At 39.2% G+C, this 17165-nt stretch overlaps 1 protein-coding gene, 1 long non-coding RNA gene and 1 pseudogene across 14 annotated transcripts in view; 1 reads left to right on the forward strand and 2 right to left on the reverse strand.

Annotated features, from left to right (window-relative positions):
• Positions 1-17165, forward strand: part of Dtnb (dystrobrevin beta) — a 337086-nt gene that overhangs the window by 224316 nt on the left and 95605 nt on the right. For all 13 annotated transcript variants that reach the window (XR_010041328.1, XM_063231364.1, XM_063231355.1 and 10 more), the window contains exon 10: positions 7311-7388. Coding sequence is in view for 12 of the 13 variants with exons in the window: in XM_063231364.1 (XP_063087434.1) it covers positions 7311-7388 (78 nt within the window). In the remaining variant the exon portion in view is untranslated. The remainder of the gene's footprint in view (positions 1-7310; positions 7389-17165) is intronic.
• Positions 5886-7251, reverse strand: LOC106028294 (large ribosomal subunit protein eL43-like; annotated as a pseudogene).
• Positions 9079-14173, reverse strand: LOC134471741 (uncharacterized). Its single transcript, XR_010041330.1, has 3 exons — positions 13718-14173; positions 13065-13383; positions 9079-12572 (listed from the first exon to the last, which is right to left on the reverse strand). It is a non-coding gene; the product is annotated as an uncharacterized LOC134471741 (long non-coding RNA).

A 17165-nucleotide genomic window follows, 5' to 3' on the forward strand; every position in this document is an offset into this window, starting at 1 on the left:
GCTTTTCAGGACAACCTTGGTCTTGTAAGTGTGACTTCTCAGCTCCAGCATAGAACTCTCAACCTACCAGCACAGCTCCTTCACCCTGCTGGCCTAGACTTCCTAGTTTCCACTGTTGACCTTTGGGCCTTCCCAGCATGGATCCATAAAAGAGACTGGCATGAGTCCTTCTTGTGGGCTCTGGACCTCCAGTTGGACTCGTGGGAGGCATTATCATGGGCTCTGGGTTTTCATCTGGATTCATGTGGGACATTGCTGTGGGATTTAGGCCCTTGACTAAATATTTTATGTCTTTGGTGTTGTGGACAGATTTCCTGCAGTTTCATGTGTTAACTCTGGATGACCATCATAAAACAATATTATAAACTCCATGTCCAGATTCTGATTGTTCTGTGCACAACCCCTGACTACAACAATCTCATTCCTCTGCCAGACTTCTGAGTGCGGATGCATGCATTTCCTTCTTGGTCTGTTCATAGTCCATGCCAACAGCTTTCAGTGATAGAGTTTTATTCTACTCTGTACCTACTAACGACACTGTAAACACAACCATTTCACACTAAAATCTGATTCACCCTTACCTTCCTGCTCATACTGCCTCCTTCTATCAAACCAACTCCAAATCCTGTTTCTTAGTTATGTGTGCCTTATGTGGGTACTGTATTACTACTCATCCCAGCAAAGTGAAAATCCTGTTATTCTTCATTCCCTAATTGCAGGAATGTAGTCAGGTGCCTCTTCCCCGTTTTACCCCATAGGATCTTTCCTTTTGTTTCTACCCCATCTTCACTGCCTCTGTCTATGCTTAGCATTGGTCTGTACTATCTCACTCTCCCAACTTCTGTTCCCTCCTTTTTCCAATCAGCGCCACGTAATAATTTTTAACTGAAAAAGACACTGCTTTCCCCTCAAGATTCAGATCTACAAAAGTGAGGTATGGTTTCTTATTTTACAAAAACCTTCTCATATAATTTCTGTGCAGACTCCTGATTTAAAAAAAAAAAAAAAAAAGCTGCAAGCTCCTAATGTAATCAAGTTTAAAGGGGTCTTTAAAAGTTACAATTTTTTTTTTTAAAAATGAGCTGTTTCTCCAGCTTTCTTGCCCTGAGTGAAACCCACCACACCCCAGCCCTGGCTCCAAGGAGGAGTCAGCATTCCTAGACCCATCTGCTGAACCACAACCTGGCTTCATCTGCATCTGCAAATTTCTTGACTTGCATTCTATAAAGTGAACGGTATGCTTTAAGGGGGCAGACAGCTGACCTCCCAATTTGGCCAAATTGTAAAAACATGCATTTTTCCATTATAGGAACTTTTCTCTTTTATTCTTGAGGGTGGGCAGGCAAGCAAATCTAGATAGTCAGGTCCTAGAATAACAAATGAAATAAAAGTTGCATACCACACAATTTACAAACTTAAAGTATAAAATTCAGTAAGTACATTGACCAAGTTGTATAACTCTGACAATGATTAAATTTAGATCATTTTTGTTATCCCAAAATGAGACACTTTACTCACTAGCTATTCCTCTCCCCTAATTCTAGGCAACCATTGAGCTGTTAACCATTACTGTCTTAATAGATTTTCCTATCCTAGGACTGACCTTTCTTTCAATTTAAACTAGACCATGCTTGTAGCAACAATAAAGACCTTAACATATCCAAAGAAATGGAAATTGAGTGGTCGTTTACTTCATATTGGAATGAAAGTAGAAATGGGCAGCAGAAACATCCCTACAATTCAAGAACCTTCTTTCCTCCTCTTTTTTTTTTTTTTATTTACTTTTTCATATAAGGGAAACCATGCAGTATTCAAAATTGTGTATCTGATTTACTTCAGTTAGCATTCTGGTCTCAAGGTGCATCCATTTGCCTATGTATGACTCAGATTTATCTTTCTTTATGGCAGAGTGATAGTCCATTGTACATAAAAACACATTTTCTTAATCATTTGTTGATGGGCGTCTAAGAAGTTTCAAATATTTGGGTATTACAAATTGCACTGCTATAAACGTGGATATACATACTCTACTGTAATAGGGTGTTTTTAACTCTTTTGAGAGGATACTTCACAAGAGGAATAACTGAGTCAAACGAAATTTCTATTCTTAGTTCTTTGAGGAATCTTTATACTGATTTCTATAGTAGTTGTATCAGTTTACTTTACCACCAGCATTTGTTTGAGGGTTGTTTTGTTTATCAGCATTTGTTGTTGATTTTCTGATGTTATCCATTTTCCTGGGTGAGATGGAATCTTAATGTTGTTTAATTTGTATTTCTCAAATGGCCAGTGATACTGAACATTTTTTATTTGTCTATTGGCCAATTGTATTTCCTCAGCTGAGAAGTGTCTATTCAATGCCCATTTTTTTATTGAGTCTAACATATCTTTTTATATTCTAGATGTTAATCCTCTGAGGAGTAGCTGGGAAACATTTTTTTCTCATTCTATAGTCTGTGTCTTCACTTTTTCCTTTCCTGTGCAAAAGCTTTTTTACTTAATGTGATTCTCATTTGTTGATTCTCAGTATTGTGTCTTGCACAACTAGGGTTTTACTGAGAAAGTCTTTGCTTTACCTGATCTTTGAGAGTTTTAACTCTTTTGTCTTCCAGTAGGTTGTTTCTGGAAAGTTGAGATCTTTCATTCATTTTGATTTTAGTTTATTGTAGTGTAGCCACCGACGAACGTTCCTCAGGGGAACCTTGGGGCGTCCCCCAAGAGTAGGCTGAGAGATACAGGTCTCATCTTTCCTCCAGTGAAAGGGTTTGGCCCTTGTGTCAGAGAATGTGTAACTGAGTGTGCCAGGTGCTGTGTCTGTATCCTTTGTTCTGTTGTATTGATCCATAAATCTGCTTTCTGCCAATACCCCATGATGGGGGTTTTGTTTTGTCTGTTTTTCCTTTTTGAGACATGGTTTTTATGTGTAGTCTAGGCTTATCTTAAACTCATGGTATAATCCAGGCTGGCCTTGAACTCATGGCAAATCGTCCTGCCTCAGCCTCCTGAGTGCTGATATTATAAGCATGTGCCACCACACCCAGCTCCCATTGCTGTTTTTGCCACTGTAGCTCTGTAGTATAACTTGAAGTATCAGATTATGATGCTCCCTGCCTTGCCCTTGTCACCAAGAATTGCTTTTGCTATTTTAGGACTCCTGCATCCACTGAATTTTAAGATTGCTTTCTCTAGTTCTGTAAGAAATGTTATTGGTATTTTGATTGGAGTTGCATTAAATCTGCATAGCAGTTTTGGAAGTATGGCTATTTTAACCATACCGGTTATGCCTATCCAGGAACAGGGAAAATCTTTTTATTTTATAATATCCTCTTTAAGATCTTCTTTCAGGGTATCATAGTTTTAATTGTAGAGGTCTTTCACTTCCTTAGGTTAATTCCTAAGTGTTTCATGAGTTTGTTATTCATGTATGGAATGCTGTTGGTGTTTGAGTGTTGACCTGGTAGCCTGCTTCACTATTGAATTTGGTTATTAGTTTTGGGAGTCTTTTGGTAGAGTTTTTAGGCTTTTCTCTGTAAAGGATTATGCCATTTGCAGATGACAGTTTAGTTTGTCTTTCCCTCACCATATCTCTCTTTCTCCTAACTGCTCTAGCTAGTATTATGAATTATGAAAGAATTATTGAGAATTATGTTGCACAAGAGCGGTGATAACAGATACCCTTCTTTTATTTCTGAACTTAGGGGAAGCACTTTCAGTCTTCCTGTTAAGTAAGATGTTGGCCATTGGTTTGTCATAATGGCCTTTTTTAGATTAAGGAAAGACCCTCTATTCCTATTTTCTTGATTTTTTTTAATATCATGAATGGATGCTGAACTTTGTCAAATGCTTTTTCTGCATCTGTTGAGATGACCATACTATTTTCATCTGTTTTTAAATGTTACAGATCAACAAAACTCAGCTGAGGGTTGTGCTAGTTTTACTGTGCATAACTTGTATTATGAATATCTACTTCCCAGCTGTGTTGTATCTTTTCACCTATGTCCTTGGTAGAGATTTTGGTTTTAAGCTCTAAGTCGGTTTTTTTTTGGTTTTTTACTTCTAAGACTGCATTGACGCCAGTGACTTTTCCAGTGGAAAAGGCTATCATGGAAATTCTGTATTAAAAGACCTTTCTTGTTTGATTGGTTTTGTGTTTTGAGACAAGGTCCTGCTATGTATGTAGCTCAGGCTGGCCTTGAACTCATGGAAACTGTTGGGATTATAGGTGTGTACCACCGTGCCTGGCTCTTGAAGACCTTCTTGATGTTTGTGAATGCATCTTTCTTGTTGGGGGGCTGCAAATATATACTTGTCATTTTTTTAAAAATATTTTAGAAATCTCAAAAGTACATGAAACTTGGGGACAGTTGTAATGATATATAAACTATAATCATTCCATCTAGTTTTAATATTAAAGATGATGTTTCTCTATGCAGTATGTGTGCTAAAGATAATGGTTAGACATGATATCTGCCAAGAGACAGAGATGATTATAAAAAGACTTTTATTGTATCAGACCAAACAATGCTACAAACCATAAAATGGATGGATCCATGTTTAAGAATTTAAATTATTTTCTATTGTTATTTTTTTTTTCTGAGTGTCAGAAAGGAAATTGAGTACAGTAATGTCTTTGGTATTAAATTAGGCAGTTGTGTTTGTTCTGAAAGCAATGTGAAAACATTTTTATCTTATTTTGGAAATAGATTCTAATAATAATATACTAAAGAATAAAGCCCATTCCATTTCCAGAACTAGAATGTTTCTAATGCCCTCAAAAGCGGTTATCCTGAATTTGGTACCTTCATAGGACTATCTCTTTGTTTTTATTGAACAATTGATTTGAAAGAATCAGAGGCAAACATAAATTTAGGTAGGAGTAATCTAATCTCTGGGTTCTTTTCCATCATTGCTCAACCTAAAACAGTTGATTAATAGGCTTGAGAGTTTCGTTGTCTCTCTGGAAGATAGTAAAAGAACTGGATTGACTTTTAGCCTATGAAGGTGTATTTCAGTTCTCAATGTCTTATTTAAGGACTTGTCACCAAAAAAAAAAAAAATGTAGAAATAACTATAAACATGAACTGAGGCTTTTTTTTTTTCTTTTTCTTTTTGTACTGGGGATCAAATTCAGAACCTTGCGCTTGCCAGGCAGACACTGTGCCACTGACCTGTATCCCTAGCCCCTAGAACTAAGGCTAAAATTTCAAGTGGCCTAAATCTATTCCTTATAAACTAGCCCTAAATATATTCCTTATAAATTACCATTGTGGTTCCTCTCTATTAAGTGGGAAATCGCTTTTTAAAAGTTCCCTACTCAGATATGAAATTGGCTTGGGGAACGGAGCAGGGGAATGTACACAGGTAGACAGAAATCTCTCTCTAACCTCTAGATCCCTTGGCTCTCCCTGGAACATTTCCTCTGAGCATTTATTTGAATGTACTATGAAGCCTGCAAAACAATTAGGTGACAGTCCCTTAACATTCACATGCTTTGGAAGTCTGTGAAGGTACCACTGCTGGAACATTCCACACAATTAACTGTGCTCTCACATGTAAGCACAGCTAAGAGAGGACTTGTCATCTTTACTTTGTACTTGTAGTAAACCAGTCTCTGAGAAGTACTTTCAGTTTAGGAGAAAAAGTGGGAGCTTTTGCCCAAACAGTACTTGGCAATAATCCTGTGGCTCCAGATGTAAGACAGGAACCTTTTGGAGCTGATCCTGGCAAGAAAGGAGAGCAATCAAAGGTTCAGGAGGGAGAGTTATTGAAGAGTGGCCAGGCAGGCAAGTAGACGCCTTTTGATAAGTTTGGATTTATTTGCTCCAGACTCTTAACGGTAGTAAATAGGCTTTGAGTCCAGAAAAACCCAGTTGAAGATGTTATCAAAAATACTTACCTCTCCAGGTGGGATGGCGCATTCCTGTAATCCCAGCACTCAGGAGGCTGAGGTAGGGGGGTGTTTGCAAGTTCAAGACCAGCGTGGGCTACAAATGAGCTCAAGGCTAGCCTGAACTGCATAACGAGATCCCATCTCAAAAATACAAAACAAAACCAAAAAAAACCCCTTATCTTCAAATGTGTTTTTATTACATAAATTAACCCGTTTATTATAGTCTAGGGGTGTCTCAAATAGTGGAGCTTCTATTGGTCTATCAGTTCCTTCAGTCTTCTGATGGCTGAATTAACTGTAACCACAGAAGTGGTATTGTAGGTCTAGGCACCACTAGCCACTGTTTCCATGCAGGAACCATAGCGCTAGATCCCTGCAGCCCATCTCTTCATCTTGGTCTTGCCGCAGCAGGAGCAAGTGTACCTGGTGTGCTGGCTGAATTCAGTTTCCTTCCCCATTTTTCAGAGTGAGAGACCATAGTGAGTCCTGTATTTACTGACATTGCCAGCCTTCTTGGTGTGTTTGGCTATATCTACTCAACCTGGACCCAAGCCCATAGAGGTTACCTTCAAATTTAAATATGGGTTATGTTACAAAAGACAGCATCCTAAGGGGCCAAGGGTTCAGCTCAGTGGCATAGGCATGTGAGTTTGATCTCTGGGACCAAAAAAAAAAAAAAAAAAAAAAAACAGCATCTTAATTAGGATATGGGCACAAAATTTGGATTTATTGCTAAGATTCTTGTAAAAGTGTAATAAAGGTTTGCACTAAAGGCTTATTTTTCAAATTTAGTGTTTCATAACTTGTTTTAGTAAAAAGCTCGCAAACCAAATGTGAGAAAGGAAAATAAACTCAAGCCAAATCTGAGGAAAATTGCACTTCTCAAGTTTGTGACCTTTGTGATGTACGACAGATTCACTAATCTTATAGCTAAAATGTAGAGAAATTAACTCTGAAGGAGCAAGAAAAGAGCATAAAAGTTCATTGAAGACGTAAGTGAAGCAATATTTACAGATACAAGGTGGACATTGATGGTACAGGTTACAGAGACTTAACAAAACTGTAAAATTAACACAACCATCATCAGATGGATGATTTTGATCTTTAACACTCAAAATTAAGTAGGGAAATTTATATTCTTGTATCCTAAAACAACAAAAGCCACTGAAGTTCCATCTCAGAGAAATGTCTTTGTAATTTGCTGCTTCCTCCAGCCCCACAGCTCTGTGATCTTGTGGCATTGTGGGAGAGAGCTCTTACCTGGATTTACCTAGGTTTGAAGTATCAGTTTGTTTTGCCCCCTCCCCTTGGGTGTCACTGTGCTTATCAGAAGTGATAGGTAACCACTTTTCCTTTATCATTTAGTTTCCTCTAGTCATGCTGGTAATTATTAATACAGTGTAAATGTCTTTTCTTTCAGTCCTCCTCGCCCTCTGACTAATATGAATGACACCGTGGTTAGCCACATGTCTTCTGGAGTACCCACTCCCACCAAGAGGTATGTATGTCTTATGCCTCAGAACTGGGGACAGGCCGTGGCCACTGATTTGCTGTGGTCCCTTCAGAAACAAAGCCCAAGACATAGGGGACTCCCAGGGGCCAAAAGGACTGACATTCTTCCCCTCTTTGGCTATCTTATCATATTATTTTCTGCTTTTTCCTTTTTCCCAAACTGTCCATGTATGCATCAGTTGAAGTTTGGCCAAGTAGTGTGCTCAGGTAGAAGCTCCACTGTGAGGCACTGCAAACATGGTGTCAAAGCAGATAAGGCATGTGCGAGATCTTTTATTAACATTAAATCATATTTTAATAATGTGAATTTCAGGGTTTTGTACTTAATTTCTTTGATTGTCAAATATCATTTCTGCTTCTGATTAGACTATGTACATTGAATTAATCCCTTATAAAATATCCTAAGTCATTCTGTATATGATTCATATACATTTAAGTTGAAAGCATAAACACTTTTTTCTTAGTTACACGAAGAGTCCACTTTAGGTCCTTCAAGGAACAAAAACTCTATGCTCCTTTTTCCTTTTTAAACTTTCTTCAAAATTCTTTTAGGCAGGACTTAAAAGATAGCATCTTTTCTATTTGATGTAAGCTGTTGTATGACCAGAGCAATGCAGAAAATCCCTTATGGGCACAACCATTAAAGAATTCTAATAGTCACCATTCAAAAAGGAAAAACCATAAAGACACCCAACCCACCCAGCAATCCTCCCTGGAAAAAAACACACTTTGTGCCATATGTATTGATTGCCTTAGACTAAGTCAACCATAGAAATGTCATCTGCCTATAATAATCTGACAGTACATGATACTTAAGACCAACAATTTTTTTGTTTCTATTGGCTATAATTTCTACAACATTTCTCACACCTGATCGATAACAAGAATTTTCCAGGGTACTGGTTAAAAATACACATTTCTGGGACCACATCAGATCCAATGAAATAGAATGTCTTAAGTATAGAATCGTGAGGGGTTGCCAGTTTTTATAAATATTCCAGATGATTGTTATCATCAAGCAAGTTTGGGAAATAACTTTAGCAGGAAGCAAAGAAGCAAACCATAAGGCTTCCTAGGACTGAATAAGTCAGAGTGACCTAATGAGACAGCCTTACTCTCGTGGAGGCTTAGGACCCCGACCAGGTAAGAGCACCTGCCTGCAATCTAGCAGACAGACAGCAGAGCCACCTGTTCAGGCAGAGTGGTGTCATACCCTAGAGCACAGGCATTAGCCAGACTCTGGATCTTGACTTAACCTTGAACATGTTTCATTTCTTCAGTTTTTTAATCTCCTAAATGGGGGCAGTAATAATGTCTACCTTGTGAGATTATGTGAGGATTTTAATATACTGTCTTCATTAGTTTGTAAGTAACAGATGGCCAGTAAAGCAGAGACAGGGAGTAACTTAGGAATAAAGACCTCGTGTGGAGGGACAAAAAGTGTGTGGAAAAATACACACCAGTAAAACCTCTCTTACCTGCATGGATATCCTACCTGGATGTGACTAACCCCCTACTGACCTTAGTCTTGTGTTTTCATGCAATATGCCCTTAACATTGAGACCCATAGGGGTTGGGGATTTAGCTCAGCGGCATAAGCACCTGCCTTGCAAGTGTGCGGTCGTGAGTTTGATCCTCGGTACCGATAAAAACGAAAAAGACAAAAAAAAAAAAAAGAACATTGAGACCCAGATTGTGAGTCAAGGATGTTTCCATTTCAAAACCAGGAAAACAAGACAAACTATTAGAAGAATTAGACTTATGGGGTTTGTAGGTTTTATGTTAATTTTAGGAATACCATCTGCTAAGTAGGAGTTCATTCGTCGGAGTTCTCCTTTAATAGTTTTGTTCCTTTGGACACCAAGAGTAAGATGCATGACACTGAATGACCCCCACTTAGTGTAGTTGATAGTGGGAGTGTGCTTTTCTGGAAATATTTTATTTTTGAAGATTGACAGGAGGGACTCAGAACAAACCACCTTTGTAGGACAGACCTTAAACTTGCTGAACTAGGCCCAAGGCTTAATTATAAGGGACCAGCTGCTTGTCAGCTCCAAGATGGTATCTGCCTTTTAAAAAGCTGTTCCAGTCAATATAGTATAGTCTAGATTAGGACTTTAGAGTCAGCATTTCAGCTAGAAGCTCATTCTGAGTAGTAGTAGTCAGTCCTAGAGCTGGCTGCCAGATTACCCAGCAGACCAACGGTGCCTGGAATGTGTGTTAGAAAAGACAATTAGCTCTGCAGTTTATTGTGAAGCACAGTTACTTGACTAGAAACAACAGTGAATCAAGAGGTCCCAAGCTGCCATCACGGCCCTCAAAATCTTAGGAGATTTCATTTATATCCTGTATGAGATTGTGCTGTACCACGAGGATAGTAGTTGCATAATTCATAAAGTTGACTTTGTCCAGCCTTAGTAACCAAGTAGTATAAATTTCCAGGTTGTGTTCTTTTTACCTCCTCAAGCGTTTATCAGTTTTGTTCCCTGCTATGAGTGTAATCAGACCTCTGTCACCAATCTGTGAAGCCCAGAAACTTAACACAACTTTTTAGCCATGAGACTCGCTGCTACTGAAGCAGGACTCCTCAAGGGGATGGATCTGTTCTCCAGAAATAAGAGGCCTGTTTTAGAACTCACTGTAAGGCATAGTTTGTGGAATCAAACAAGAATGTAAGAGACCTCTACATTGAAAACAACAGTACTCTGAAAAAGGAGGTTGAAGAGAATATTAGAAAATGGAGAGGTATCCCATGCTGTTGTGCAGGAAGAACAGTGAAAATGGCCATGCTTCCGAAACTGTTATATAGATTTAGTGCAATCCCTATCAAAATTTCAATATCATATCTCACAGAATTAGAGAAAACAATCCTCTGGAACCAGAAGAGGTCTAGAATAGCAAAGGCACTACTGGAGAACAAAGACAAGATGGGGTATCACAATGCCTGAATTGAAATTATACTGTAAAACTATGGTGATAAAAACAGCATGGTACTGGCAAAAACAGACACAACAATCAGTGGACAGATTAGAAGATTCAGAAACAACTCCAAACACACTAAGCTACCTTATCTTTGACAAGGTGCCAAACACATTCACTGGAAAAAAGACAACCTCTTTAATAAATGGTGCTGGAAAAACTGCATGCACATGCTGAAGATTAAAACTTGACCCATGTCTTTCACCATGTACTAAGCTAAAGTCAGAATGGATCCAGGATCTTAATATTAAAACAGATACATTAAATCTGTTGGAAAACAGTAGGTAAAACTCTTGAAGACGTTGGTGTAGGCAAATACTTTATGAACAAAATTCCGATTGCACAGAAATCAACAAATGGGATTTCATCCTATTGAAAAGCTTTTGCACAGCAAAGGAAACCACCGACAGAGTGAAGAGGTAACACACTACTTGGGAGAAAATGGTTACCAGCTTTTCCTCTGACGAAGGATTACTATTGAGAACATTTGAAGAACTCAAAAAAAAAAAAAAATCAGTCCTCCCAGATTTAAAGACCCAATCCAAAAATGGGCATCTGAGATGAATGCACACTTCTCAGAAAAGGAAATACAAGCAGCAAATGAACGTGTGAAAAAATGTTCAATATCACTCATCATTTGAGAGATGCAAATTGAAACAACACTGAGATTTCATCTCACCCCAGAAAGAACGGCTTCTATCAAGAAATCAACCAATACAAAATGCCCAAATGACTGTGGGGAAAAAGAAACTCTTCTCCACCATTGGTGTAAGTGTCAACTTGTGCAACCACCATGGAAATCAGCATAGAGATTCCTCAAAAAACTAGGATTGGAGGTCCCATTCAACCCAGCTATTCCCTGTCTGGATATCTCCCCCAAAAGAATTGGAAACATCATACTACAGTGATATATGTGTGCCCATGTTTACAGCAGGACAATTTGTAATAGCCAGATCTCAGAAACAACCCAAATGCCCATCGACTGAGGAATGGATAAAAGATGTGGTCTTTTTATACAATGGAGTACTACTCAGTCATAAAGAAGGATAAACTGGAGACTTTTATAGGTAAATGGATGGAACTTGAGACCATACTCATAAGTGAAATAAACCAGACACACGTGTAACAATCATGTTGTCTCACTAGTGTGAAAAGCTGAAACAACATAGATATATGTGCACGTATATGTATATAAGAAAAACAGTTAAGATAGTTATAATACTGATTTCACTGTAGAGAAAGATTTGTGCTGGTATTGTTTGGACAATTGAATGCAGATTTCTTGTGCACTGGGTGATTTGGGGATGACAATGCCCAGTGTATGTACCATTGCTGCCTCCTGATTGGCATGTTTTAAAATTTTGTTTTATCTTTTCTCTTTGAAATAAAGTGGATTTTTAAAAAATAGAAGAGGGAGAGAGAGAGTGCAGAGGTCAGCAGAACAAACAAAAGTAAAAACCTAAACAAAAAAGACAGAAAAGGAAAAGAAAGAGAAAAAAAAATAATGACATTCCCCTGGTGTCCACAGTCCTATCCTGGTGTCCAAATCAGAGTCCAGATCGATGCTGGGGGACACCACCAAGGCTGAGGAGGACTTGTTTTTGAGTACCGGGCTAATCTTGGCCTCCAGATGTGGGGGCAGGGCCGGTGTCCCTTGTAGGCCCACCCACTCCTCACCCTGTGTCTCCTCCTCCCTCTGCCAGCTTCCAGTCCTGTTGGCTCCTCCAGTCCTTGCACAGCCCCTTCGTGCCACTTCTACCAGCAAGTCCCTGTCCTCTTGAGCTGCTTATTGCAGGGCAGGATGGGAGCTAAGGGAGGAGCTGTGATCCTGCCACCCCTGCTAAGGAGACAGCCAAGGTTGCTCAGTCCACTTCAGTTTTCTCTCTGAAGGAAGGAGTACCCACCCTCCACTGCTGCACCGTGGCTCAAGGATGCTTAAATCTTTAAATTCTATGTGGTGCGTCCCTTTCTCAAACCACTGATGGGGAAGGGGCAGGAGGGCTCATTCCGTTTCACTCGCTCCCACTGCAGCCACTGTGATCCCTAGTTTTGTTGACTCTACTTCTTGCCCTCTGGAGACAGCTCCTTCTCCTTCAGTCTCCTCCGACGGCGGGCGGGAGTGCCCTCCTCCCACAGGTTGCTGGGTTGGAGCCCACAGCTGCTCAGATCCCGAGTGGTGGCATCCCTCTCACTGCAAGTGCCACGAGATTCCAGTTAGTTGCTTTGGCACATGACAACAACAACAAAAAGAAAAAGAAAAGAAATCTGGCAGCCCATCAGGAAGCCAATAGCTGCTTGGTCACTTGCCCCTATGTGTGCTCATAAGATTTGCTGCCAGGCTGCTGCATCCTCTCTTTGGCAGAAGACAAAAGAGGCAGGGTGCCATATATCCCAAATCTATGCTCTGTGACCTGAGTTAGCTGCACTATTTCAGCCCCACAGTTTTGGAAACTTCTCACAGGCAACCCTGCTCTGCCCATAAGCGGGAGTCCCATGAACAGTCATGTGAACTGGACCACCATTCTATTAACTCCTATATCTGTATTTGTTTTTTGACACTTTTTTTTCTTTTTTCTTTTTATCGGTACCCGGGCCTATGTCTATATTTTGTTTTATCCACCAGTCTTTTATTTCAGATTGATTTTGGGATCAGGGTATATGTCCCTCCCTTTCCTCCAATTACCTCTGTTTGTAGTTGATTTTCTCTGAGTGTGGCGCCTCTTGTATTCAGTCCTGTTGAAATCTCACTTGAGGGGGTGGGGCTTGTGATAGGATCTTGCCTTGTAGTCTGGGCTGGCCTTGAACTCACTAGGTAGCCTCAGACTTGTGACAGTCCTTCTGCCTCAGCCTGCTAGGTGCTGGGATTATAGGCATACACCACCACACACAGCTCAAAAAGCAGTTTTTAAAGGCCAGAAGATGCCACAGCATGCATATTATTTCTGCACCGTAGAAATGTGACCAGATTCCTGCCTGGCAAGTGCAGGTCCTAAGTTTGATTCCTGGTACCAGAAAAAGAGAAACAACCAAATTAAGAGTTGAGTTGTACAAGGTCATGAGTTCAATCCCCGGTACCCCCCCCCACACACACACACACACAAAAAATATTCACTGAGAAAGAGTTGTATTGTGATAGCGTTAGAGTGGGTTTCTGACTGGGATCACAGGAGAAGTATCAAATTATCTTCAGAGTGGAGTAGAATGATTAAAAACTGCTAACTGATGGCTTTTGAGACTGAAAGCAATAGAGATGTTGAGGAAACAGAAAGGAGGCAAAGTGAAGTTGATCCAGCCAGAACGGTCTGCGTGTGCACTGAACAACGGTTTTCTTCCTACCTGTGAAGAGGGAGAAGTAGTTTGAGTGAAAAGCAAGCATTATTAAGGGTTTTAGGAAACATCTAACTGGTTTGAATTCTTCATGGGAATCTCTTCAATGCAGGAAATGTGTTTTGTTTTTTGTTTTTTCTCTCCAGTCTTCCTTTGAAAGACAGAAAAGCAGAGAAACAGAAAATTAACACATAATCATGTAGAACTGCAAAGCCCCCAGTGTTGGCAGATTCCCAAAGCCTCTCTGGGCTTGGGCAGACTGCCAGTTTTCTGTCACTTCTAGTTTGGGATTAGATTTTACTTCCATTTAAACATTCCTGGTAATCATTTTCCCCAGTTATAACTCAGGCTGGTGCAAATAGAAAGCTTGGATATTGAAAGTCCAAACTTAAAAATCTAAGTTGGAGATATTGAAGTTGACCACAGCGTAGGGACAGATCATTTCCTCCTCTCATTGGGCACAGCAAGGCTCAGGGTCTGAGCGGAAGCCAATCACATCCATGCAGGTCCAGGAGAAAGACCCTCGGTGTTGGCAGGTTCAAGTTGAGATGCTTGTGAGATGGTAGAGGGAAGACAGGCTGAGGAAGAGGCAGGATGACATTCCAGGTTCCTTCCCGGCTTAGATAGAGGTCAAACAGGAAGATTTGGGAAGGAAGATAGCAAGGTGATGTCTAGTTAGAGATGCCTGGGGCACAGTGTTTTATTACTTTGGAGGCTTTTAATTACCTTTCCCTTATTTCCTTCCCAGAAGCTGACCCAGGACCACTGCTGCCTGCAGGTGACGGCACAGTGCTACCGTGCCGTGACCTTACATACGTAAGGAAAGCTCCACCTTGGGCCTTTCATGTTTAACCAGAGAGATTTGTCACTCCTTTAATGTCAAACTATTAACAAATACTTCAGCTTACTTCTTGTTTTTTCAGTACTGGGGATCGAACCTAGGGCCTTAACCCTGAGCTATGTCCACAGAGCTCTTTTTCTGGTTTTGAGGCACAGTCTTGCTAAGTCACTTATTTGCTTGAGCTAGGCCTGAACTTGTGATTTTCCTGGCCCAGCCTCCCTGAGTGCTAGGATTACAGGTGTGTACCTCTTTGCGTGGCTTCCAGCCTTCTTTAGCTAGTAAAGAAAACATGTCAGGCAGATCAAAACTGTGGTAGTTTTATTTTTCGTGGACCTCATGCTCCTCTCTTCACCTGAAAATATTCAGTCATTTCTTTGCAGCAAGAAATTTTTCTGAAGTGAAAATCTGATGATATTTTCTTAAAATTTTCTAGTGGCTCTTCTTTTTTTTTTTTTTTAAATTTTATTTAAGGAGGAAAAAAAACAGAGAAAGGGTACAAGTTATACAGATTTACAGAAAAAAATAAATAGTAGGAAATCACTAGTTAATGGATTACATATTGTCATCTTAGAAATAATTGTTCAAGTCACAAAATTAAAGCTTGTAAAGTGGACATTCCAACAATGATACTGCAAACAGTTCTGTTCAATGATCCAATAAAACTCAGTGATATCATTTTCTCTCTTATACACTTAAATATACATGCAGTTATATCATTTAGAGCACTTTCTTTTCCTCTCTTTTGTACAATGATTATTACACATTTTGGGTTTTATTGCTCCCACGATTCTTACTACTTTTTTGGAAGACAGTAAAACCAAATGTGACATAACAGAACAGAGTCGGTCAAGTCAAAAGGGTGGACATAATAGATAATGTAAAAACATAATACAAGGTGATCAACAATGGTTACCATAATGCCTCCTGCTATCTCTAATAGAATTGCCTATATCATCAGTTATAATAAAATTGAACAAAACAGTAAAGAACAAAACCGACAAAACCAAAACATTGGAGACATTGTAGGTCTTCAAAAGTAGATAAAAGTCAACGAGAATGGGCGTTTTAATGAATCTCACTATCTTCACAGCTGTTGCCTAAACTTTCGAACCTGGTACTATCCAGCAAAACAGAATAGGGGAACATCAGTCAAAAACAAGATGGTGAGAGTAGTACAGGGCTTTAAATCAAGATAATGGAAAGTCAAAGTGGGTTACTATAATATAACCTGCTATTTTTATTTATTTTTCCCTTAATTAAAAGGATAAAAATAAAAAAGTAAATAATGGAGTGGAGATTGAGATAAAAGAGGGCATAACAGCAAAACAGTGCAGATCAAAACATAACCAGTTAAGCAGAATAGTGTTTCACCACAAGATAATCCTGACATAAAAGTAGTTACCATATTGTCTCTTTCCTTGAAGTCCTTGAGTACAACTTCGTGTACTGTAGCATTAAATATATCAAAACAATGTAAAACCATTTAAGAGAATGACAGCATTACAGGGTATTTAGAATTGACTAACAGAAAATGAACAATGATTTCTGTATAATCTCCTTGTCTTTAAAAGTTTTTGCTTATACTATCGTACATAATAAAATCCAATAAGATACAACCTGTTTAGACCAATGGAGACAGAAGAACAAAAGCTTAATGAGACTTCAAAACAAGATGATACTAAATCAGTATTACCTATTAAGACATCATTGTCTCCAAAATAGCTGTTCCTATCATCCAATCTTCTCTGCCTCATTTCTGTTGAGCTCTTTTTCTGTCATTAGCTGTCAGTTTGTCTTCTTCATTTTGTTCTCTGCTCCATTCGTTGTGGCCTCCCCGCCACTATTTCTGGATTCTTTGTATTTTTCTTTTTTTAGAATATCCTGCAATACTCTCTGTAGAGTTGAATTGGTGGTTGCAAATTCCCTCAGTTTTCCTGGAAGCACCTTGTTTTTCCATCAATTTCCAGGGACAGTTGTGCAGGATATCTCAATCTTGGCTGGAGATTATTATCTTTCAAAGCTTGAATTATTTCCCCCCACGCTCTTCGTGATTGGATGGTTTGTGCAGAGAAATCTGCTGTAATTCTGATGGGTGTTCCCTTGTAAGTGGTCTGTTTCTTGTCTCTGACAGCTTTTAATATTCTGTTCTTGTATTGAATTTCTGGAATTTTTATTATTATATGCCTGGGTGTTGCTCTGTTTGGGTTGTAGGTGGCTGGGGTCCTGTATGCCTCATACATCTGAGTATCTTTACCTTTTGCTAAATTAAGAAAATTCTCCTGGATTATTTCTGTGAGTAGCTTTTGTAGTTCACTTGTTTGCGTCCCTACTTCTTCTTTTATGTTCTTAATCCTTAAGTTATGTCTCCTCTTATCATCTTCTTGTCTTTGTATTATTGCTGTTTGTTTCTTTGTTATTTTTAAGAAGTTTTTCATTTCATTCTCCCATATTACAAGTCTGCCCTCCAGTTCAGATAGTCTGTCTTTAGTTTCTTTCAAGCTGTTATGCCAGTTTTCGATAGACTTTTTAGTTTCCTGGTAGTCCCTTTGAACCTGCTTTACATATTCTATGCTTTCTCTATTTTCTCCATCAAACAATTCTCCCCTCTTTTTCTGT

This window comes from Cavia porcellus, unplaced genomic scaffold (genome assembly GCF_034190915.1).
Source record: "Cavia porcellus strain 051 isolate PalLab524CR breed Dunkin Hartley unplaced genomic scaffold, mCavPor4.1 scaffold_1, whole genome shotgun sequence".
NCBI lineage: Eukaryota > Metazoa > Chordata > Mammalia > Rodentia > Caviidae > Cavia > Cavia porcellus.